Here is a 27489-nt window from a genome sequence, read left to right on the forward strand (position 1 = left end):
CGTCACTACTGCAGTCAGGTTCGACAACAATGAAAAGTGGTAGAGCTATTTTCCGCGCAGCTAAAACCCATTGTAAATGTTATATATTATATTACAGGAAATTATCTTATTCCTAACATTAAAAGTTAAATACTGTACAAATTCTGGTACAGTTTTGAGCGACTTCAAAATAACAGTTTTGATTTCCGACTTGGGACAGAATATTTATCTTCAATTCCTTAAAATCATTTTATCTATAGCTTACCGTTGTTGTGTCCATTCGTGATAATAATTAATATTAAATAAAAGAAATATTATGAGTACCTTGAACAGAAACATCAACTTCTTTACGTTTCAATGTTAACACAAACAACGTTTAATAGTAATCATATGATTATTATTATTATTATTATATATTAATTATATTACATAGAGAATTATAGACTTATTGAAAACCATTCTTTCACACTAAACATTTAATAGTTTGTTGTCTAACACTCTGTTATTTATTTATTTATTATTATTTATGGGATTTCACCATTTAACCAATTGCGTTACATTCATATAGATTGATAAATAATAATAACAATTTGTATATAAAAAAGTGTAAGCCATGAAATGTTTTATATTCAATAATTATTATTAGTGGTTGACAATTGATATGTGCCAAAGCCTAAGCTTAAACTAAGATACCTCTGCAGCTATATTACACGTTAACACGAGTCATGTACCGACGTTAGGACACGCATACCAGTAGTCCACTATACTCAGTATGTCAAATTTAAATTTCTTGGAGAAATTAAGTACACAAAGTACATTAGGACAAAATAGACTACCATTTATATAATTTGAAAACAATAACAAAAATATAAAACAGCAAATTAACAATAACAATAATAAATATGCAGCCAGAGCAAAGATGGTAAACTAAGAGTCTCTATAAGTTATAATATTATATAATTAAAAATGTAATAAATAAATAATAAACTTTATAAAAAAGCGAACAACCAACCAAATAACTAACTAAATGAAAGAGCAACTCATACAATTAGTAGCCTCACAGAGAAACCAAGATCATACACTCATTAACACATTCATTTTAAATGTTCATAAGGTAGAATCGAAAAACTCAACGTAAACGTACACTTCTTTTCCTGTCCTTATCAGCCTGGGTATTGCGCTGTAGTACTGTTAGTTCGTTGGGAAGTGGTATATGACAAACAGTTGACAATGGCGTGCTCGACAAGTGAAATGAAGATCTATGAGGAGGAGTATCTCCGGGCAATCAATTACGCTATTCAGGATCTTGAAAAGGAACGCTATGTCTACCCATTTCCTGCTAATCACCAGATTATGAAGCTGAAAGAGGATTTTAACATACTGCAGATCCAAATCCGTTTCTTTTTACTGAACCTTACATTAAACATCCGGAAGAACCAATTTTGCACCGAGTTCAAAGACGAAGTCTCCCCCACGTAGGAAGGTACCAAACCACAGAGGAGTATTTCAATACATGTCGAACAAGAAGGCATATAGGGCTCTGAAGAACGGCAGTGAGAGGCCCGAGTGATAAGTTTGACAAGTGAAAACGTTTTCGTGATTTTGTTGACAAAGTTCGTGAAATACATACCAAAGTCATAGGTGGGTGTTCAAGATCCCGTTCTGAAGACACTACAAAGAGCAATATCCTAAAGTTTAAAATCAAAATGATGGTTACGTCTTAATATGGTTTAAGAGATGATCAAACAATTCAATGCAGTTCAGACTCATTCCATTGACAAGACGCCTAGCCTGAATCATCTCCAAATAATTCTTCAGCTTCACCTTGTGATACAGAGGAGATCTCTCTATCGAAACTGTTATAATCTGCATAAAGGGAGAAGTGTCATCCAACGAACTACTAATGTAAATCACAAATAAGTTAAATAAAAATGTTAGATGCAATTTTTAGGGCGGTGGAGTATTGCAATACAGTAGGCAGAATAAACTTTGTGTTCTTGTAGCACGGAATTTTAAGAATGCCTTCAATGCAGCTCAATGGAACAGGAATATACACAAGCCTTGACCAGAAGAGAACCATCGTTGTAACTGCTCCTTATTATCCAGAGCTACATCTTATCAATAGGTGGCCAGAAGTATAACAGAGAAATTAAAAGGGAACTGCTCACTGGACAAGAAAATTAGTTAATGGTGTAAGGAGATGGACAGAAAGGAAACACGAAAAGGTAAATCTCTACATTACCTAATCTTTAACTGAACATGAGAGTTTTACAGTCACGTTAAGAGATCCCATCTGTCAAGTGATGGCGTGTCTTGGTATTGTGGTGAAGTTGATTCTGCAAACCATACCTTCTTTGAATGCCAGAAGTCAGAAATGAATAGAAAAGGTTTAGGCAAACTTATTTAACACCAAACTGTACTTTAGAGCATATTCTAGGAAGCAAAAAATTGGAAGGCCTCTTGGTGATTGTTCGACACATCCTTCACAAGATAGAAGATCAAATTCTAAGAGCGGACCAGTGAGTGCCTTCCTGACAAGATACCCGTGGATATGAGTCTTACACTTATAATGAGGGACGGGTTTCTGGATGTCCATTGAGGATTTTCCAACCTCCCACAATTAATGAAAAATAAGAATTGTCCTAAATGAGAGCCTTTAGGATCAAGATTATACAAGGACAAGCATTGAAAGAGTATAAGCATATTAATTTACATAAAGCATGATGTCAAACAACTTCCAGGCAAGTAAGGGACCAGCGACTCCGAGTGCCTCATGCTTAGTAATCAAGTGAGAGTGGCTTACCTTATTGGAGGTCTTAATGAAATCATGATACACGTAATCAGGCTGGTTATAGTTACAAAAAAAAACCGTATATTGTCTGCTTCTAAAAGTCACTAAATTGGTTGAATTCGATCTTCCTAGCTAGAATCCATATTGTGGGATGATTACATTTCTGAACACTAAGGTCATACACTAAAAAACAATCCCTTCAAATACTTTAGTCATGGTGGATTAAATAACTATTGGCATGTAGCTTTTTACAATTGTGGTTGAAACCAGTAAATTGTTACTAAGAATCCAGTTTATAAGTTAGACAGAAACACACCACTTCTGTTGAAGTAGATAAACAGTTGTTGAGCCAACATTTCATTTAAAACTCTCAATGCTCTGGCAAAAAGAGTCAGAAGAAACATCAGGGCAGGGTTGCTGCTGAATCCAGTTATATACTTATGTAATGTTGCACTTAAAGAAGTGAGTTGCCAGAATGGCTTTATGCTTATTTAACGGTGGACTGGACTGTACTTCAAATCCCAACACAGTACTTTGGATTCATCCTCATCTTGAAACAAAAGTTTAGTACATGGCTTGACTGGAAGATCGGGGATCAGAACTGAAAATCAAATCCATTGTTACACGTCTAACATTCAGTATTCTGTTTACTTGTGTGCAGGAACCAGCGTTATGCTGATCAATGGCTGAGCGCCGATCGTTAATTCAGAGGCCAATGTATTTATCCAGCTAACAGCGCCTAACTTAAAATTCCAACTATAATCACAGCTGTGTTAGGATCGCTTGTAGAGGAAACTTATTTATTGGCGTCACAGAAGGATGTGTATACAACTTACGAAGCTCTAGAAGGGAATTAGGCTGCAATAATCCGCACATTATGGTATTGAGATTTTATAAGAACATTTTTATTAACGGACATTCCTCAAGTTGTGAGCGACGCAGTTCAGGTGCTTCAACGCCGGTAATTCCTGAATTGTTTTCAGTAATCGAATTTAGCGGATCTTATGTATTTGGATTCTTATTCATCATTTATGTACGTTCTGAAGTAGTGCAAGTATAGGTGTGACAAATAATGTGATAAAATTTTCTTTGGTTTCTATGTTTCTAATAAAAAATTAATTTACTTGTAGAGAAGGTGGATTAGTCCCTGCAGGATTAATAGCGACGTTCCAGTTTCTTTTCTGGTATTTTACTTCACATTTCCACAACGGTATGTGTCTTTTAAATTGAGAAACGTGTCAAGTTCTAAAATATAATACCGTCTGCCCAGTTTTTACTCATTGCTAAGAACCTGAAGAATAACAATTTTGTGCGTGAATTTTTTTCTCACGCTAAATTAATTTGCTAATTGTGATTTAACTACTTTTTTATCAGAACTTTGTGGAATCGAGTCTTGTTGGAACAATACACCAAAAAATTGTTCTGATGGAGTTTTACACAAGCTATAGAAGAGTTGTTCGATACCTGAAGAAATGAGCAAGAAATTGAAAAGCCTGCTTGTAGTTAACAGCTTAGATTCACAACCCTAACATAAGTCACGGCATTTCTAATAGAGAACTTGATACTCGTGGCTGGTGTATTCTTCAGCTGACTTGGTCATTTCATTGTTTAAATCCTTTAGCTGGTTCCTGGATAAAAGGTAAACTGTTCTCACTTTATTCTTTGATAGGCCTGATCCTTTACAATCGTTTCGAGATCAGTGGCAATATTTAATGTGTACTGTAAATCTTAGGTTCAAAATAACATTGCCATTGGTACTTACAGGATAACTTTGCGATTGAAGCAATTCCGTTTTTATTTTCTCTAAACATAAATTTTCACTATTGTGGCAGACTTCAAAAAACATTTTTTTGGATTCAACAGACAATGTTAAAAAAGTTGTTATAAGTCAGGAGAAACATTTTCCACTGTGTTTTCGTCATTTACATACGAGAAGAATTAGAAGAATTAACGCAGGAAGAATAACTGTCCAAAACTTCTACATTTTAGCCCCAAAAGCATTCAGTCATTTTATATAGTCAATCAAATTCTTACTTTAAGGCAATTTTCTTCTTTGCTTAACCTAACAAAAGTTCTTATTAGTTTTTTAAGTTAAGGCTTTCAGTTAGGTTAGATTTTATAGCTATTAGATCAAATAAGTTGAGTCTGCACTGGCTTAACGAGTTCCATTAATGGTTGTTCACTTGTTACAGGGCAGAAAAAGAGCGTTCATCCTGTAGTTAAGAACAGTTATGCATACTCTCCATGGTAGGAAATTTGTTTTTCCAGTTCTTGTTGTATATCAATTGGAGTAGAGGCTTGAAGGATGGTCGTTTCTGTTTGGTCTCGTTCTTGTCTCCCCTTTCTCTCTCTAAATTTTCACTCTTCAAATAATACCTGAATTGGACACACTCATCTGAGAAACATCTGAAATAAAATCTTATCAAATTTTGATACTGACTTTTACTTTAATATTTTGTTGTTTACCTACTGTATGGGTATATTACATGTGTTAAAATCTCATATGATTTTACTCTGCTTATTTACAAATTTTTTCGCTGTCATCATGGTTATTCATAAGACCAATGTACAAATATTTGCTAACGCTCAGTAAAATCCCCCAGGGAGTGAAATGCTCCATTATCAGACTCCATTTTGGCCTGAAACGCTATTTATCGTATGAATTGCATCAGTGCCACTATTAAATAGGCAGTTGCTTGATTTCCAGATGACGAGCTATATAGACAGTACCCCTACCTAGTCCAGGCGTAGGGTGCTAAATTTGAAAGGTGCAAAAGTAAAAATATGCTTTATAACTTTAGAAAGTAAGTTTCGAATATTTGAATTTGCTAGCGCTATTTATTTATCTTGTTTGTAAGCGTTTACATATTCGTAATCGTAATTATTGCATTTTGGATTGTGAACGCCTGTGAAATAAGGTGATACAACGCAGCGCTCGTGCAGACCTTTCTGCGATGCGGAGCGGACGGGTACAAGGGTCATAGGTGCAAACTTACTCTCCTTTTCGCGAGTAATTTTAGTCGTCATATATATATATATATATATATATATAAAATTACTCGCGAAAAAGATATATATATATATATATATATATATATATATATATATATATATATATGTTTTTTTGTCCCTACATAATAACAAAAACAAGACAAATAACTAAAGACAGAGAAAAAAAGACTGAACACTTCTTGAAAATGGGGTTGCAGATCCTTCCTCCTCTTTGTTACTCTTGTATTTATAGTTCAATTGCAATGTCTAATCTCTAGTATAGTAGAGAATTTATAGCATGACCGGTGACTTCGAGATGCGCCGTAGGCAAAGACGGAACTAAAGTGGTGGGGGGTGGAGCGGCTCAGTCTGTTGTCGTATTTAGCCTTGTGAACTTCGGTCTCCAGTCTTCTATACGTGCCGCCCAAAAACATTCGCTTGTGCCAATTCACGAGTTGTAATACAATTTGTGAATTAATTGCGTTGTGCTCATTACGTTTTAAGTAAAGATTTTGAGATGGATCATAATGTAAAAAGTTAAATTGGAGGTAGAAAGGTTATTCACGGCCAAGCAAGAGAAGTGCTTCCCATTTTATGAAACGGGAAGCAGAAACCAACACACTTATAAATTTGAAGAAAGTTCAACAGCGTGTCGTAGAGGCAACTGGAATTTCTGAAAGTACGCCGAGACGAATTTTGAAGGAGTAAAAAAAATAAGTCCAATTGGCAATTCTTTTAGTACGCCCAACAAAGTAAGAAAACGCAAACATACTAAAAGTAATCTGGACAATTTTGATTTGGGTGTAGTTCGAAGAACAATAAATAATTTTCATCGACAACGGGGTTTTGTTATGTTAACTATTGCGTGTGGATCGTTGGCGTTATTGTTATTTTAAGTATACATCATTAAATTAACTTGATACAAGTTGGTAGATAAAACTGAGTTTTTTCTTATTCTACTGTGTATATTGACAAATTAGTTTAACCAGTTCTATATTAATTTTTAATTTAGCAGCTAGGCTATGTCAGTTGAAAATTTTGTAGTGTATAACTGTATCTACTATCGTAAATACTGAAGCTTACACGGTTAGTATATGATAAATTGAATTTTAATGGCTAACAAAGCGTAACAATTACAATTCTGAACTGTTGTCGTCGTTGGAGATCAAGAATAATATAAATTCCTACCCTTTCCCAATTTATGAGAACCCTTTCTTACCACCAGGTACCTCTACTGCGAACTCATTAAGAAGGGTGAGCTATGAACACAATTTCGGCAGAACATAGTCATTGTTAAGATCACGTACATCCGGTCCCAATATTTCTAAGATTTCCTGTATTGAATTCCCCATCATAAAAGTCCGTCGCCGTAACTTCAAAAGAGTCTAGAAATGTTCAAATATTCTCAAGGTCTCCTATACTAAATTGCTCATCATAAAAGACCACCGTGGTAAGAACATAAGGGTCTAGAAATGTTGGCAAACACTACAATATTCGGCTCCCGCCACCACTATGAGCCGGGAGCCGAAAACTCTCAGTAGGGTTAGTAGCACTGTATTCACTCCCCTACTTTAGATTGTGCCCCCACGCGCTCAACTCCTCACGCGCATCCCACCGGTCATGCTATAACTTCCCTAGAGTACTCACAGGTACTAGAGCAGGGGTCTCCAACCTTTTGTACTGAAGGGCCACATTGTAAATTTTTTGAGGAAAGGCGGTCCAGCAATTATTGAGGGTAGAAAGTCTAGTCCCCCCACACAGTTTTTTTTAATTAGCTCAGTGTTGGTTATTGAGATTTTCTTGCTTTGTTTTTAAGATTCTGTATTGATTTATATGAGCCTATTTTGTTGGCGAACTAAAATTCTTTCCATGATTCTAGAAAAAGACTTGAGTCCAGACAAATTACTATAAAGTAATATTTGTTCTGTAAAAGGAGTTTTCAAGTCGGCCTAATGAAAACACAGTATGATACAAAACCTTTTCAATTTACTACATAATGTAGTCTCTTAAATTTTAAGGAAAACTGACAATTCATAAGTTTACAAGTGTATAGCTTAAAAAGAACAATAGTTTTTTTTGTGACAAGATTGCACTTGTTTTCCACTTAAAATTTCAGCCCATTTAGGGTCGAACTTGTTCTAATCATTAGGATTGATTTCAAATGTTCATCTAACAAGGAAGATCTAAGTCTGCTCACAATTATTGTAGGTAGATCCAAAAGGAGAAAATATAGCTTGAGCATTGTTTATTTTATTTTAAGTATTTTTCTGGGGGAGATCTATAGAATGTAAGTAGGTTACCTTCTTTTTAGGATTCCTGGAAATCAGTCTAAAGTGAGTCACTCACTAAAGCCGATGACTCACTTGGTCTTGTCACTAAAGCCGATGACTCACTTGGTCTTGTCATTAAAGCCGTTGACTCACTCGGTCTTAAGTGGTTAGCTCAATCGATAACTTCAAGTTGCATTTCTGCAAGCACTTTGTCAATGTAACACTTAAAAGGGCTTTGAAACATCTGAATGTCTTCTGCTGCACGGCCAAAGACTTCCAAGCACATTTAAAATTCCTGTTGTAGCTGAGACATGATTCCCAAAACGTAATCCTTCGGGTCTAAGTCCATACCTCCTAAATGTTTCTCGAAAAGTATGAGTTTCTTTTCTCCAAAAAGCTTTGACATGCCAGCTAATGTTGAATACAACATATGAATTGTAAGTCCGGGTCTGTCACCAGTAGGCATGAAAACTTACCACATGTAGAGCAGTTGTGAAGTTAAGTCGCAGTAAAAACATAGAAATGTGCTGAGACAGTAGCTGTGTCATGTTACTCTGAAGGGAATGCCCCAGGAATGGGAGATGAAATGCATTGTTTGCTCTCCATCCCGCTCTAAATTACAACTTTTAAATTTGTGTTAAATTTATTATAAATAAAGTAAATTCCAAATTGTTCATCAAATTAAATTTTTTTTTTAATTTGGTCAACCAAGGGAGTTTTAATTTATTATGAATACCTAAATATCCTGGGCTAGGGTCAATCATCGCATCTGACCAACGAACCCGAGAATGTTCTAAATAAATTAAGAGCGGACAAGGCCTTACATACAAATAACATAAGCCTATAAAGGGAAATTATATGAGAATAAAGTAGAAACTATTTCTACATATATACTATAAATGTTCGCACATTTGAAGGCTTTCAAAACATAAATAAGTTTGCTGTGCAAAGCCTGATCAGTTAATCTTTATTCAACAGATTATATCATGCTGAGGAGTGGCTGTTACACGATGTACTGGTAGCCCCACTATTTTAGCCACAAGGCTCCCAACAGGACAGGATTTCCGCAGAGGTTCCAGTTTGCAAATAACGCTGTAGCAACTACACCCATGTGCAACAATAATCAATTTAATCAAGAGCAGATTAAAAAATTTCATTTTGAGGGAGTCTGGGGTGTGCGAACACTTCTTCGTAGTCCTTCGTTGAAATGAAATGTTTATTCTCTCTTCACAATCAATTAATTGTAACAAAACAACAATACTATTATACTTCTATACCTAGTTTTTTTATCAAATAAAGTGTTAATTAATTAGGATGTATTTTTCTATTCTTGAAAACTATTGTTATATAAAACTAAACAGAAATATAAGCTGTTGCAGAATTGCTGAGAGAACAAATACACACACAAGAGAAGATAAATTCTTCCGTTTTTGTGTGGGAGTCACCAGTATTTTATATTTTCAATTTGGATTTTTACTGTTGTCTCCTGTTAACCTAGACAAACACACATAAATCCAATATGAAAATATATGCTATCACGTAATATTATTGCTGTAACTATTTGATCATGTCCCTCTTGAGGCAAAAGTAATTTACGCAAAGTAAATTTGTTTATATCTTTATTTTTTTAATTATTCTTTAGAGGAATATATTATCTTACTTGTTTTGGTTATTTTTTAAGAAAAATGTAGTTAGTAAACTAGTTTAATACAACAAATAATTGTTCCAATTGATTAGTATTTAAGGTTTTCATTGTGGGTGAATTTTTAATGTAAACAGGTAACTATTGTAAAACTTGGGTCCGAGGTATATAAGACTTCTGCAGCAAAGAGCTATTCACTCTTGGTGGCAAACCTTGATCATGCCGATCTGCCTGGTAATATATCCTCCATGTGTTGTTTGCAGATCTACAATGACTCCTGAATTACCACTAATTTGGAAAAATAACCATAGCACAAAAATATAGATGCTGTAGTGGAAATATTTGTAACTTAAAAAACATGCTCTCGCCTATTTTACCAAAAATAATTCTGATGAATGAAACATGAAAGACCATTCAATTGAGTGCACTATAATTCCAAATCACGGTGGAGCAACCGAGTATTCTACACATAAGGTAGCTGTGGTAGCTATGAATGCAGAGTTCAGCTCCATTTCACCTTCCGCTCAGAGCAGCGTTGAAATGTAATGATCACCTAACGGGACAATGAGAACACCTCATCATCTAGATTTGATTTTTTTTTGTCTAGGTGCCTCTGATGCCAAATGGTAAGGATTCAGTTTGAGTATCTATGTCGCCAACATTTTGTATCCTTCAGACTGACCTTGACTCTAGATTTCAGATGCTGTACTAAGCAGAAGATGAAATGTAGCCCAACTCAACATTCATAAGAAAGATTAACTATCTGACTGGTCTTTTGTGCTTCATCGGTAGTCATCACGTAAAACCTCAAAATGAAGCTGGACGCAGATTCAGCATTAGTATGTACAAACATACGTACATATATACATACAATTTAAAAAAATGTCATGAATGTATTACTATTGGCTGTAGTTTATCAGCACCTTCACTGCAAAATTTATGTAAATTGTTCTTCATTTTGTAGTAACAAAACATGAAAATTGTGCATGGACTCTTGTTTTGCCTGATTTGCTCCAATGGACTTTTAATTTATTTGTGTATTATTTGACCTGGCCTATTATTGTACATTTGCATTGAATAGCTGAAATAAAGACTTAAGGAGAATCTCCGAGCCTCTTCTGAGAACATTTTACTCCCCGCAGTGTGGCAGCCCCCCCAAAATAATTTTCCATATATACACTTTTCACACAGTTAACGAGTTCATGAGCGGACCTGCACATTTGGGAGTAACAATCAAAGCAGTTTTCAACTCCTGGAAATTGACCCCATTCAAATGTGTGGGAAATTGAGTGGATGAGTTTAGTGTACAACACAATACTTTGATGTGTTATTGAATACCACAATTAAATAACTTTGATAAGGAGTACCCTTCTATGGAAATGAAATTTAAGTTTAAAACTACAATAAGTAAAAATACTGTTTTTATATGAACTTAGCATAGGAAAGTAAAGAGGGTTTGATCAGAAAACAACTGTATAGCCTCTGGATTAGACTTTTATTCCATTATATTAAAAAAATCAACAAATAATGGTTGCAATAGTTCTTCATTGCTGAAAAGTTTAACCTCGAGGGAATATCCTAATGCTGTTTTCTCCTAAATGAACAACCTGGAAAAAAGTAATCAATTAGTAAACAACATACTTCTAAGAAGAATTAAATTCATTTCAGAAAAGCTGACATTTACACAATATCATTACTTAATGTATAATAATAAGAATAGCAACTTAACAATGTACAAGAGAAAAAAAGCTTTATAAATGTATTTATACATGAAAATCAATACAAAAAAATTAAGACTCTTAAGAGGATAAACTTATTTGAATGTAGAAACCACACAAATAAATAATTCTAGCACAGGAATTAAATGTGGGTGCAAACAATGGGGAGTAATCTGTACCAATTTTTAATCACAAAAAACGAATCAAAAATGAGTGTTTCCTAAGCTATTGAAGGTTAGAAACAGCTGACAATGCCTCAGTCAATAATAGGTTCCTAACCTATTAATAGGCTTAAAATAGGAATTCATATGTGATAAAACACTATGCAAAATTAGCATGCCAATGAGTTGTCTAATTGTATTTTTATCACTATTGTCAATCAATTTTTATCAATAGAGAAACTCAATGTATTAGTTATTCACACAAATGCCATAAACATTTTCTTCATTCTTAAAAACCTTTATTTAAATTTATGTTCAGATGGGGATCTCAACTTAAAACTGATATTTTCAGTTTTAATTTAATTCAAATGGGAATTAGTTGGATCTAAATCAAACTGTGAGGATTCTGTTAAAGCATTTTGATACTTGTAAATCAGCACAGCGATATAAAAAATGTTTTATCATCTGATCATAACTCTACTATTTAGCTTACACATAATAGGCCTGCATGACATCATTAATAAAAATAAAAATCAATTGATGAACATTGAAGTAATTCCACTGGACAATCCAATTATTTAACCACACTCCCGTAATTACACAATATCTAAAAAACCAAACAATTTATTGAGACAACCATATTTTACTTTTTATTAATAGAATATAATTTTATTTAACGTTCTTGTAATTTTTTGAATCTAATTACTTAAGTGCAGACTGACAAACTCTTTTCCTCATACATATTATGCTGATGCGTATGTGGGGATAAATTATTCTGTATGAAATAATGGTAATTAAACACAGTCAATCAAACAAATGTTTTACTTAGTCAAACCACTCTCAGAAATGAAAATCCATGTTTTGTACTTAAATTATTCTCATATTAACAAAATTGCCCTAAAAAGATTTACCTAGCACACTAATTAATGATTTTTCTTTATTAAAACCAAATCATAAAAAGCCAAGATCGAGTTTTGCTTAGAATATTCTGTCAGAAATAAAAACCCTAGTAATGTACTGGAGGCTATTGTACACAACATATAAGGGCTATCCCGAAAGTGGATGTTTTGGTATAACAAAAAACAAAGTACAAGAAAAAATTATATTGTATAAATTTGAAAGTGACACTAAAATATTATTTTTCAACATAGTCACTAAACTATATTTTTTTTGGAGAGTATGTGCCCCCACCATAGACTAATTTGGTATCGCAAATCAAGTGTTTGACACAAGTCTCATTTCCTTCTAAAATGTCAATGAAGCAACCATTTGCTGATTTGGATGGGTTTCTCTAAAAGATTTTTGGTACGCATCTTGCGCAAAAATTATGGTAAACAAACTACTACGTAACAATTTGTGTAACAAATGCCATGAAATTTGAGGAAAACTAAGTGAGTTTCCTGTTATTGAGAATCTGCAGTTTTCTTTAATCTTCTCATCGATTTTAGAGACAATTTCATCGGTCACAATGCTTGGCCAACCACTTCGTTCGTCATCATGCACATTAGTTCGGCCATCTTTAAACCTAATGCACTACACCTTCAGTAATCACATAGTTCCAACAACTACACATACACATAGTTAGTGATAAATCTCAATTGATTTATTGTGCTTAGCCCACAAAAACCGTATTACCGACCGCACATCACAACTCATGGGATTTTCAATTGCGTCACACATTTTAAACTGCTGCTGTGCAACAAGGAGTGACAGTAACCTCTCACTAGGACGAATGGTTGGCCACTGAGCAACAGAGAAACACCCTGACATCAAAATGACTGCAATAGTCCAGCCCCTAGCGGCTACAGAACAAAACGTAATCTACTTTCTGAATAGCCCTTGTATCATGAGATAGAAGCATTTAACGTGGAGATTACATCTTACCTTCAGTTAATCTCGCCCTTCCGCCTGTAGGCTGGCACAGAATTGTGGAGCATCCAGCACAAACAACTACACTCTGTGCATGACTAAACACTGTCGTGATTTTGTAGCATCCTGTAATCAACATCACAAAAACAATTAAAAAAACTTAAAAGAAAAACCAACTGACCGTTCAGACGCCATTGTCAAGTCGATCAGACCACTGGGGCATTCTCATTGATCAGCTGTTTATGAAGGAATTATAACATTATCTACAAGCTTTAAAGTTTATTTTAACTATTTTGGTTTTGTTATAAAGTAAATACGACTACCGATATTTAAGTTGGTAAAACTAATAATCCTGACAAACCTGTCAGAAACACCTACACATAGTGGTGGTGTGGTATCTGTTTATTTTTAGTTTTATTACTCTCAGGGCCTAGTTGTGCTATTACTATTAATTTCAACTTTTTTCTACCAGTGTGAGATGGGTTGTTCACTGCTGAGTAAAAACACAATCCAACAAATTATTGTTGAAACGACTTTCTTAGTGAAAGAGAAGTGGGTGACATGGATTTTGATCCCACTTTTACTCTATTAACAGTAGTTTTTTTCAAAGAATTCTAGAAAAGAACAGGTCAGTACTTTCAAAAACAATGTGCAGTGGAGAATTACCCTACCCTAATTATGCTTGAATTACCCAGATAACCAATTTTCGAAGGGTGGGTAGTTACGGCCTGTGGATGAGAAATTAAGGTTGGTGGCTTAGGCCACACTGTCAGTGTAGTTTGTCATCACTGCTCTCTGTTGTTGAGTTATGTAAGTATTTGTTGTTGTTACGTTCGCTCATCAAACAAATATCACCACTTACCCATCTCATTTTGTGTAATTTTGGTCTGTATTTTAGTATACCACCATGAGTAGGTGTTGAATATGCTGCTGAAAGAGTGAGAATCAGCCACTTGGAACTAGTTTACAATCACAGGCTGAAGAAACCTTATGTAATTCATTTCTATTGGTGATCCTGCTACTTGAAATGTTATTAAACAATATGCAAAACAACACATAATGGTACACTTTTCGAAATCTCTGCCAACTTTATAATGATGAAAAAGAACATTGCCTCAAAATATGTTTAAGAACACTCTTCATACGGAATATACAGTTTTAGGGGGAATATTCGTTATTATTCTCACAGACAACTGGGGATGTATTTTGTATTCAATGCTTGTTTATTTAACCCTTTGAACCCCAGACCAAAATATTGATAGTGGGAAAAACGTACCAAAACCATTTAACCTAAGAACTACAGAGATTCCCCGGAGCAGAAACAGCTGTATTGCATACTGTTCGTAAAAAATTAATATTTTTGTTATTTTTTATGCTATTGTCATGTATTACACACCAAAATGTCCAGAATGAAATTGTATACACAGAAAAAGTTTAGTCTGAAGTATAAAAAATTGTTTAACAACATTAAAATATATGTTTATAGATTTTTAGGTAAAAAATAGATTTTAAGATTTTTTAATTCAAAAATAAGAAACATTTTTACCATGGGCACCCACATTTTATTTTTCTATATTTAGTTTTATGTATGTACAAAAACAATTATATTGACATCTCTAAAGATAAAGATTTTGCAACCGCGATCTCACTGAGGCCGGGTGGTCATTGTCCGGAGTAGGCTTAGCGGTGGCGTTACCGCGAGAAGTAGATAGCTGACTAAATGGCATTTCTTCGTCATCTGAGTCCGAGATAGTTGGCCTATAGGTAGGGTGATCAACATCAGTGTCATCACTGAAAATTGATGAGACGTCAGACCAATCATCATCTGATAGGTCAATATCCAGTTGTCTGTCCAATTCACTCGAATGATTTACAATATTGTCACTCATTGTTCACAGAACTGATTATTACTATAAGATTAAAACTAAAGAAAAAATGACTAAAAACAGTCCTCAATTACAACATTTAACTCAATTCACACGCACAAAGACAATATACGTAACATTAGACCGCTTTGTAAACAAATACAGCTGTAGCAACAAAGAGTAATATATTTTTTAAGCATAGATGTTATTTTAAATACACTATATTACTAACAGAAAATTTGTATTTTACTAAAATACTCATAAAATAAGTATTTTACGGTTTCAAATAAATATGTATTAAACGCATATACCATGGCGACGATATTACGTCGCCTGGGGATTCTCGCATCTTCATTAGCGACGATACATCGTCGCCGCGGGGATCTTCGCATATTTTCTCGGCGACGATATTTTGTCGCCTGGGGTTCAAAGGGTTAAACCAGAAATGCATTAACACATTTTTCTACCCTTTTAATGAGCAGAAGAAGCTAATTAACCCTGGAACTGGCCATCATTTTTCCCAAAATGGCAGGCACTTTTTGATGATTTTGTAAGGGTTTTGTATTTTAATCACTGTTCATCTATTTTTTAAGATACAAACATTTTAAAAACATCAATATCTTTATAAATAAATGTAGTTTCCCCAAAAAATATTAAATATTGAATCATTTCAGTGTATTTTTATTTTTTCACTGATTAACATAAAAATCTTAGTAAAGAATAAATTTTTCTCAAATGTATAGCACCCTCTCAGGTAATATGAAATTTTTTAGAATAATTCTAAAATATACAAAAGTTTGCTTATATATCTGAATTAAAAATTACAAAAAAAATATTTAGGTAAAAGAAGTTTATTGGTACTTTTGAAATATATATATATATATATATATATAAAAACTACAAAATCTGAAAAAAGTTTGTATAAATGAAAAAATGAAATGAAAAATTCTTTATTTTTACAGGCAAAGTTAGGGCAGAATGGCCCTTTCTTACACTTAACCTGTTGTTGTATAGCACTATTATGTATACCATTGTGACATTTTGGAATCTATTGGATGAACAAATATTTTTTTCTAAGAGATAAATATATGTAGAAGAGAAAAGTATGATATTTATAGAATTTTACATTGTATAAGATATTTTTATATGGCAACAAACTTTTTTTAAAGTTTTACAAAAGTCAAAATTGTGAAATAAATTCCTAACATTTTTAGCTAACAATTTTCTTTTCATCTAGAAATTATTTATAATGATAGTACATTTATTGAAGTTTACAAAAATGTACAACAATGTATTTTTGTCTCTATTATTTTTTTGTTAAAAAATTAAAACAAGCGATGGTCATGGAAATAAAACGCTAATACCTTCAGAAAAAGTAAAAAAATGTACTGTCTAAAATACATGAATATGCTTTTATAATAAATACATTAATGTTCAAATTAACACTCATTATGAAATAACTATAAATTGTCTACATAATAATAAAACACTGAACCTACGTGAACATAGGCTTACTTTCAGTTTCACAAACATCCAACCTCTATTCACTAAAACTTAACCTAACCTCTACATTTTTCACTTCATTAATTAAAAAAAAACACTAAACAAACTTTTATTTATACACACTAAATAACAAAAAATCTAAAATATCCCAATAAATAGCAAGCAATAAACTAATACCGGCGATGGCGTAATAACAACACAGAAATCAACATGGCAACCAAGCGATGCGTTGTTCTTACCTACTGGCTGAGTCGGTGATTGTGCAACAGAACAAAAATAAAATACTAGTTCATAGTCTTCATTGACGATACTGTTGCTTAGAGCAATTCGTCTTCTTTGTTTTGATATGATTTTCACTATTTCCAGACAACGATAAAGTAACAAAAATAATCAAATTTAATGATGCTATTTTCGACGCATTAGGCATTTTGGGATTTTACAAAACACGAGTTTTTCAAACGCTTATTTTATAAACATTTATTTTCCTACTGGTAATTGAAAAGATGTTTCTGAAAGCCAAGAATACAATGTTTTCAATGACAACACTTACGATCGTGTAGAACGTAAACTCACGATAGGGAATTTTGACAAACATACGGTAATTTTAGCGTGTTCGGAAATTACGCAAACAAATGGCAATCGGAAATGTGAACATCCAAGTTTAGAATTTTATAATGAAAGATTTAACGTAATTATAGAACGTTTTATGAGATAATATGAAACCTTGGATCTTTATCTTTAGATTTATGTATGTTTTACTCCAAACAAAGTAAAAATAGGCTTGCTGTGAGAGATCATATTACGACATAGTTAATGCGTCAAAAATAGCTTAGTGCCATTTTTAAACTGTAGTTAATGCGTCGATAATCGCTTAAAGCCAGTTGCAGGGTTAAATAAACAGCTACGAACTACTCAGATATCATGAACATCCTCATGATTATAGGCGTAAATATTCTTACACACATCACTAGACAAAAACAATTAATGCAGGTTGATAAAATTATGTTTACCCGGCAAGTTATTGATAAAGTATAATCTCAAAAATAGTTTCCGTTGTATGATTTTTAGCAGTTAGGTTCAAATGGTCTGTATCTTATGTGCCTCGAGTTAATTAGTGAATATGAACCTTTCTTTGCCCATATTTTTTAGGAAATATGGTTACAAAAGGCACATAATATACCTAGTTAAAGGGAATTGTGTGTTTAAAACAGAAGTCCATGAAGTAGAAGAAGCGAGTACTAAACTCTCATACTAGATTCGACACCTGTTTGTTTTCAAATCGACCAGGTTGGCTATTGTTTTACAATATATACCTCAAACAGAGGCAAAGTCTGTAAAACGACTCATTCAGCTTCTGCCTGGAATTTTACATAAACCTGATGGGGTAGAAAAAGCTACAGTTGACTGTCTTCAGAACTATGAAATCAATGTCAAGAATTGCAGGGAATAAAGTTATGAAAATATTTCTATCAAGTCAAGACCTTACTCATTGTCTTTAGACCCGAATCAAGCAACAAATTCCACTTGCTGAATACATGCCATATTCACTAAATCTTATTGGTTTGGCTACTGCAGAATGCTGCAATTTTACAGTAGTTTTCTTTGCTTCGTACAGAAATTGTATAGCTACTTTTCTGTATAACTAACTACAAGTGAGTATTTTGAACAATGCTTGGGAAAACAAACGCCAGCAGCGATGTCCTTATTAGAAAATACATGTCCTGTAACAGCAGACACTATACAAGCTTTAGTAAAAGGTCATGAAGAAATACCAGAATCACTGAGGCAGCTATCTGAAGACTCCATTGTAAATCGGATTGAAGACTTTAGACACAAAAACCTTGAGACAAGTTTCAGAATTTTTAGACCACTTTGAATTGTGTGGGATATTGGAAAGAGTTGACAAGTATTCTAAAAACTAGCAGCATGAAAATCTTATCTCAAGGTAGGAGTAAAACAATTGAAACCTTTGGCAAAATTCCTCAATGCAAAAACAGACAAGTTTGACGTCAATAAGCAATTTATTTTGAAAATAAGTGAATTTGATGTTCCTGTCACTCAAGAGCAAGAAAACAGAAATTATTTGTATATGAAACATATGGGATTAAAGCAGGACTTGTTATTCAGTGTGCGGAAAATTCCAAGCAATTTTTTTTATCAAAATGTAAATGTAGTTAATTCATACAAGTTAAAGCTATAATATTTAATTGCTAATGATTATTTTATATAAAATAGTTATTCATATTTGCAATCCAAAAAATTAAGATATGTAAAGTTTATCCACAAAAAATAATACCTAAAATTTACATTCCACACAAAAAGTTATTCAATGTATATTAAATTTTCTATTTTTATTCTAAGGAAAATACATTTATATTATTTAAAAATAGAGTGACATCAAAATTATTGTATTTATATGACATTTCTCCATTCTAATATATACGACCACGGCATGGGAAGGGTTAAGACAAAAGTGGTGCAACATAGCAGACAGCAGCAAACAATAAGCAGTCAGCCGATACAATTAATTGCATTTCTCAGTTACTAACTATAAAATACACAGTCCAAGATTTAAACAAATTATACATATTTTAAGTAATATATCTTAATAAATAAATCTGTGAAATTTCTCAGCACAAATGATACATGATGAGGACAGTAAAAAATTAAAAGTATATGTCCGCACTATATAAACCTTGGGAGTTAGCACCACTCATACAACATGCGTACAGAATGGATGATGGGGTTAGAGTTAGACATTTAAGTATGTATTGCATACATCAAAGAAAACCACCCAATATTTATTATTTTCCAATATTAATTATCTTTGTTTCAAATGTTATCAAGTTATAATAATTAGCACTGTTTTATACCTGAAATTTCATGAAAACTTAAGTTTTCTTTTACTTAATACTATTACACAGTAAAACAACCAATTTTATTTAACTTTGATTAATTAAAAATTGGTTTAATCATCTTACATCAAAACTATACAATAGTAGCCTGTGAGTGCACTTAGGCTTCAAGCTAACTTTAAATAAGCTACCATTTTTAACACTGGAACATTTGGGTCGCTCTTGATCAAACCTTTAATCTACATAGAAACCCACCTGGGCATTTGACATCCATGAAGTAGGAGTTGGGATGTTGTACCAGCCGCTTCAACTTGTGTTTCCTCTTCTCCTCAGCTGGAGAGGGATGGAGTAAGTCTTTCGCTAGCTGAAACACAAATATCAGATATATGTACTACCTAACTCTATTATGCATTTACAATGTCGATTATTAAGTACAGATTATAATTTTTTTAAATAAAACTACAGAACTAGCTATGTTTTTGGCAGACCACTAACGAAGTCTCTCTCTCAGGGAGATCGCTACCATCGATGGTCACTATAATCAAACTTTATTTTGTCCACATACAAATACATTATACACTAAAGTATAGAAAGACCCAAAAAAGTATCGTATGTATGTAACGTAGTGTATCGAAAGTCTAACTAACCAAACCAACAATGTAACCTGATTTCATGTGTTACAATGTCATGTTAAAATATTATGACTGAAAGCAGTTTGTTCTGTGATTTTCTTCATGCCATCATAGTTGCCCATTACACAAGTGTAAAAGCACCTACTACGTTAAGCCAAATCCTGTGCAGTAACATGCACAATCTCTCCAAGTTTTCTGCTGCCCTCATTTAGAAATGATGCTTCATGCAAAATTTCAAGCCTATAGACCAGTTGATTCTTGAGATATCGAGCAACTGAAAACCACATGATGACAGAATCACCAGATTAGGTATGTACCATCAATGGCCTTGAGAGAGCAGCCTAGTAATCATTGGTCTTTACCCTTTCTGGTTGTATGGCACTATACAGAGCCCAAAAATTATTTCGATAACGCTACCAAGGTACTATATAGCACCATTGCCTAAACCCAAAAACTACTGTATTCTAGTAGCCAGTATTCAAACTCATTCAGTAGTCATGTTGTTTGTTAGATACAGAACTACATCTTCTATGTTCCCATCTACGCCTGAGCTCAAGCACTGTAGATTTTCATCTGTGAAAAAAAAAAAAAAATTATGGTTGCCTGTAAAGTCGGTTTTACGGGCAAAGATTTTACGTGACAACGTCTTTTTCTCGGTAGAATATTTATTGATATGAATATTATTAAATTGCACAATAGGAACAAGGAATTGAATGAAAATAAGAATTGCACAAATTTTAACTATAGAAATATATTTTGTTTACTAAAACATTGTACATAATTTGAAATTAATTAAAATTTGTTATTGTAAAGGGTAAAGTTGAATAAAACATTTACTAAAATTGGAATTTGAAATTCTTGATAAACACAGTTAAATTCTAACTCCGCGTGTGGTGATTGGTCGGTTTAGTTCGTTTGTTTGGTCGCACTGTTATGACAGGTTAGAGGTTATAATTTGTTATTTTAAATGTTTGACTAGCAATACGCGCTGTTTCTTCTCAATCGACTGAATTACGATTGATTGCAGAGTGATTTAAACTAATAATTTACTTAACACTATCAACATTTGTCAATAGTATGACATAACCTATAAACTCAGTTTCTCAACTTTTGTGTCAATCTAACAATTAATCAATCAATCATAGTTTACGATAATGAAATATCAGTGTACAATTATTTACCTTTATTGTTGTAGTTGTTGTAAATCTAACTTAGTCTGACGAATCTAAGCACTCCACATTTTCACGAATAAACATAGTTATCTGCTTTATCCCGTGCGGCGGACCCACAGTTATTTGCTTTATCCCGTGCGGCGGACCCACTGGACGGGCATCGTAACGTTACCGGGCGTTACACTTTTTTCATGAGTGACTCCGAGCCGCAACCTAATTTAAGACGTTGTCACGTCAAAAACATCATTCTGACAGCTGTTTACCACATGCCTCGCGTCTCCTGTTGTTTATTTCCAACTGCCTTTGATTGTGAATGGTATTGAGGTTAAACCAACATTTATAATTTATCCAATAATTAATTATGTGCTATCAGAGTTTAAGCTGTGATAGCATTTGTCACATTTTGATAAACAAGCCGAAAAATGTGATGTTACTGAGACAAGCTCTCACTAAATTGGGACTATAGCAAAAAAGAACAACTAACTACGAAAAGTATATCACATTTAAAAAATCAGTTTATAAGAGTTCAAAATATTTATTTTCAATAATACTATTAGATTATCACATGTAATTATATACACACACACACATGCACGCACGCACACACACTATACTAGACACTGTGCTGCACCACAGCTGACAAACTTTTTGATTGGAAAACGCATGTCTATTCTCAGATCAAAAATTAAAGATAACCTACCCGAGTTTGAACATTATTCACAAACTAACTAATAAAGCTAAAATTTCAGGAGTTACATTTAAATTTAGCTTCTTTACTTCTGCGTCTAGACGTTTAAAGCAAATTACTTGCAAACAATAACCAATATATGAGTATTTAATAATGAAAAGGTACCAGTATTTGGCATTTTACTACTATATTGCAATTTTGTCACTAGTTATTAAAATATTTGCAAGTATTCATTACTAAACATGACTTAGGAGACCTAAAGCTTATATGAAAATAAAGCTTATGGCAAATGGTCAAATATACTTTAAAATAATTAATTTACTACACTTCTTTTTTAGCAGTTATGGGTGCGAGTATACCCCGCACGATCATCACAACACTGCCCTCGTCGGTCTGGCAGTCCATGTGCAGATGATTGCAACATGTGCAATGAGCAGATGTTAGCAGTGGTAAATTTACAAAATCTGTTTTATTAAAGTGAAGTCAATTAGACAACTACTTTATTCTGTAATATGTACAAGGTACAAAGAATAGCGCCACTACAATAAAACTAAAATACTAATATTAATTTTAAAATATAAATAATAAAAACAAAAAAAAGAAACATCTTCAATTTTTCTTTAAATAAATTAATCGAGTTTTGTATTAAAATATTTCTCAAAAGAATATAGAGACAAATTAGTTAAATAATCCTTTACTTCTTTTTTAAATTTTAACTGATCTGTTTCCATTATAAATTTTGTTAGTAAATTACGTGAATATTTCACACCTCTGTAATATATTTTCTTGTTGTAAAATTCGAGATTGTGTTAATCGATATGTCTATTAAAACGAGTATTATATGTATATCTATTGGTTTTTAGTATCGGATCAAAAAATTGTTTTAGATAAATTATTGATTCAAATATGTGTAAACCTTATAGCCTCTGTATATCTGTATATCTTAAATTTGTCATGACTCTCAAAGATTTTTTTAGGACCAATAGCCTAACTATAATTGGTTAAGTGACTTAAGATAAAAAACTACAGTTTTAAATAAAAAAAATGTAATTAACTATGCCGAAATTTTCTTCACCGAATCCAGTTGAGAATAAAAGTTACAATGGCTATTTGACAACATTTATCCATCTAATTCAAAAACAACATACTCTAAATACATAAAGTACACGCTTGTACATATCTTGTATGAAACTTTGGTATATATAGGATTACACGTTTTTCTGGTTTATGAATGTTCAAAATTGTTGTTTGGTTGATTAGCGCAAAGAGTGAATCATTTTTTTTAATCAACATAACTTAAAGGATAGGGTCCAATAAGCGGACCCGGTTTTTTATATCGAAATTGGCAAACGATATTACTTAATCATAACCATCGATATAATCAATCAATACTGATTAATTATTTTTAACAATTAACTTAAATAATCTATATGAACAGCTGTAAACACTTTCAAATAATACAATTGATGTAATATTTTAAATTTCACATAAGTAACATTGTGTATTAAAAATGGCTGTCAATCTTAGGAAGCTTCACGAAATTGCTTTAAAAGACGATAAAACATGTTTTTTAAGGCTTCAGAATGTTGGGTTAGTACCTAAGAATCCATTATGTGATATTTGTGGAAAGGTAACAAATGTAACTGTCAGAGGAGCTAACATGGTCGTCTTCAGATGCAAAAAAGAAGGTAATGGGAAAGGTTATTTGTTACATCATTAAATTCACATTTTAATTTATAACATATGATTGTTATTACTTTTATATCGATTGATAGTCTATGATTCGATATGCGAATATTAGGTATCGAATATTAGATATCGAATATTAGGTATCGATGATTATATTCTTCGATATAAAAAACCGGATCCGCTTATTGGACCCTACCCAACTTAAATTTTAACGTTTGTAAAATGTGCTTCATATGTAGACACAGAAATAAACAAACTAAATTTTAATTTAACTACTGTAATTTTAGCTCAACTAGTTAGTTAAGGGTCAACGTCCAAACTAGGTTACCTATACTTTTTGACCCAAGGGTACTATCCAACAAATGGCCATGCTGGTTGATATGACTTTAGTGCTGATGCATCGTGGCTGACACGCATATGAACAATGAAGTTAGTAGGGTCTAATTAGTTTTTTGAAGATAAACCGATATTAATATTAACTTGTTTAATAAAAAAAAAAATCACCATACTATTCAATTTTATATTGAGAGACTTGGTTTTTTTTGTACATTTTTACAATAAATTTAAAATATAATTTTCTAACTATAGTTTTTAATGAAACCTTTTCACAAAATTCTTTTTTATTGATATTTTAAATATTTAACAACAGTATATTTCGTAGTGCAAGGTCAGGCACTATTGCACCGTCTGCGTGTGGCACCAACTCTTCTTTATCACATAGGATCTGGTCGTTATCTTCTTCCTCCTAACACTCTATCGATTCTTGAGTGACTGTGTGAAGAGCGTCTTAGCTTGTCTTTAAGAGTAACGGTGGTACGCTTTCGCTTATTCACCATAACAATCAGCTCTCACTCTTGTATTACACAAATAGGTAATTCTAAGCAATATATGGGTCAACCTCGATTTTTCTCATATTACAATATAATGTTCCAATAGTCAATTAGAAAAGGAAATGACTAGAATTTCTTGCCGGAAAGCAGTTATAGGGAGCAGGCAACTCATATTACAATATAATGTTCCAATAGTCAATTAGAAAAGAAAATGACTAGAATTTCTTGCTGGAAAGCAGTTATAGGGAGCAGGCAACCGCGAGAATTACCTCTTAGTGATCAGGGGCACTGACGTGATCTGGGCTTCAAATTTGGAACTACTCGAGTTAATTTTTTTTCTAAAAGAGCAAGCAGCGCGAAGCGCTGCGCAGCGGGCAAGCATCGTGCGTGATCTTCGTCTATACTGAATTGATTCAGGCCAAAGGAATGACACAGATTCCTTTACCAGATTTTTACGGAGATTTTGTATTGGGCGGATTATATTGGTTTACTTTGCTTTCCAGCATGTAATTATGTGTTTAAAATTGTTTTAAATACATTACCTACATTATATTGTAATATGTAATAACAATTTATCAGAAATATTTAATAAAAAAAAAAGATCACGCACGATGCCTGCCCGCTGCGCAGCGCTTCGCGCTGCTTGCTCTTTTAGAAAAAAAAATTAACTCGAGTAGTTCCAAATTTGAAGCCCAGATCACGTCAGTGCCCCTGATCACTAATAGGTAACTCTAAGCAATATATGACCGTCTGGCGGTTGCCTGCTCCCTATAACTGCTTTCCGGCAAGAAATTCTAGTCATTTCCTTTTCTAATTGACTATTGGAACATTATATTGTAATATGAGAAAAATCGAGGTTGACCCATATATTGCTTAGAATTACCCACAAATAATCACATTGGAATCGATAATTGGCCTGAGACAACAGCTGACCCTTGCAGACTACAGTGCAATGTTCAGCTGTTCTAGGAGTCAGTGTGTGTATTTTTGGCATGGCGAGGGAGGAGGAGTACTGTTTCGTACCGGTTATGCATGTCCAATGTGTGTTACAAAAGTGAACTACGATTTACTGTAACTTACTAACTGTGCTTAGTATTCGCATTTCAACATATCTTCTGTATGAAATACAGTACAATAGTCAGAAAACTGGTTTATTAATAAATAACTTTATAACAAAACAGAACCATTCTCATGCTAAAAACCACATTTTCTTGTCATTTCACTAATCTTAACAATTGAGTAAACCGAACAACAATTGAGTAAACCGAACCCTGGTTCAGTTTCAATTAGTTCGGATTAGTGGGAATCCACTGTACTCATAATTTTAAAACATTTGTATTTTCAAGTTTATCAATATTATAGTTACACATTTAATCTTTATAATTCTAAAGCCCAATTTCTTTTTCAGTGCCACAAATATTTTATGTTTTTATTTCAAAAGAATTCCATAACCTAACATGTTATGACAATAAAATTATTTTTTTTAAATTATACAAAGGCCTAATCAAGTGTGTATCTCATTCAACCATCTACACGTCGTCTTTATATAATAGTTTCATAAAACATTTAAAAATAGGCTATGTGTATAATTTATACAAAGTATAAGTAAACTAAAATTTTTAGACAAGTTGATCTAGAAACTACTTGTCATACATAGGCTATTAGAACACTTCTAAACATAAAGGTAACATTTTTGCTGAGCCAACATCAAGAACCAAACCACTTGAAATGTATGCATGCTAGCTCAACATCATTCAAAGTCTAAAAATACTATTTACTTATTGTTGTTTATTGTTTACATTAAAATTACTATAACTAATAAGTTGAAATCACATGCTAAGTAAAATAAATTTTAATATAGAATAATCCTTCAGATCTTAAGTTCGTTTAAAAAATGAGACATTACATTATACATACCCTACAAATAATAATTTGAACAAAATTTAGAGGCTAAGGAGCTAAAAAATTTTTGATAGATGCTTAAACATGCTTAAAGCCTATAAAGTAACAATAAAATGAACCAGAATAAAGGTTGCTTCAAAATATAGAATTAAAAATTTCACAACATTGGATCATAATGCTTCAGGAAAGTTGCACAATAGCATCATTCTAAAAACAGTCCTGCCACTCAATAAAATAGCAGACAATCATGTGTAAATATTAATCTTGTACTTTGACATGTTAAATCTATTAATACTTCTCAATTGATATATAAATTCCTAAATTATATCGGTCGTAAGCCGCTGTTTGAGGTTATGGATGTACTGAGACTTGAATATTTTGCATTAGACATTATCTAAACACTAGAACTCAAGAAAATAATGTATGGTATGTATTTCATTGCTGCACAAGTAAACCATATGCAGAGTTAAAATAAAATAAAATGTATCAATAATGGTACATGGTCAAATACGCAATTCAGATGTTACTGCAAGGAAACATTAATAGAAGATAGATAATAGCTGAATAAAACTTTAAAATTACATCTCCTTTTGCGCGAATGCAAGTAAATATAAGCCTTAGATATGATAATATAATAAAACAAGATAATTTACTTATAAATAATAAACTTACAGGCATTTTGATATGGACAATACACGTGAAAGAACACCACTAGAAAGGAAAGAAACGGATGTAAGTAACGCTGTCTACATATTAGTGTTGAAATGTTTAAAACACATAATGTTATTGAGACAGTACGAAAGGAATACATGTGTCAAATGTATATGTATATAATACATATGTGTAATACATATGTATATGTATATAATGTATATGTATATAATACATATGTATAATACATATCGTGTATGTACACGATATACGAGTACACA

General features: G+C 32.8%; 1 protein-coding gene across 1 annotated transcript; it reads right to left on the reverse strand.

Moving 5' to 3' along the window:
* Positions 1-11149: 11149 nt before the first annotated feature.
* Positions 11150-27337, reverse strand: LOC124353216 (40S ribosomal protein S27). Its single transcript, XM_046803114.1, has 4 exons — positions 27230-27337; positions 19900-20008; positions 13437-13547; positions 11150-11280 (listed from the first exon to the last, which is right to left on the reverse strand). The coding sequence occupies exons 1-4, from the start codon at positions 27233-27235 to the stop codon at positions 11252-11254; spliced, it is 255 nt and encodes an 84-aa protein (XP_046659070.1). The 5' UTR covers positions 27236-27337; the 3' UTR covers positions 11150-11251.
* Positions 27338-27489: the final 152 nt, after the last annotated feature.

The sequence above is a fragment of the Homalodisca vitripennis genome, chromosome 1 (genome assembly GCF_021130785.1).
Source record: "Homalodisca vitripennis isolate AUS2020 chromosome 1, UT_GWSS_2.1, whole genome shotgun sequence".
NCBI lineage: Eukaryota > Metazoa > Arthropoda > Insecta > Hemiptera > Cicadellidae > Homalodisca > Homalodisca vitripennis.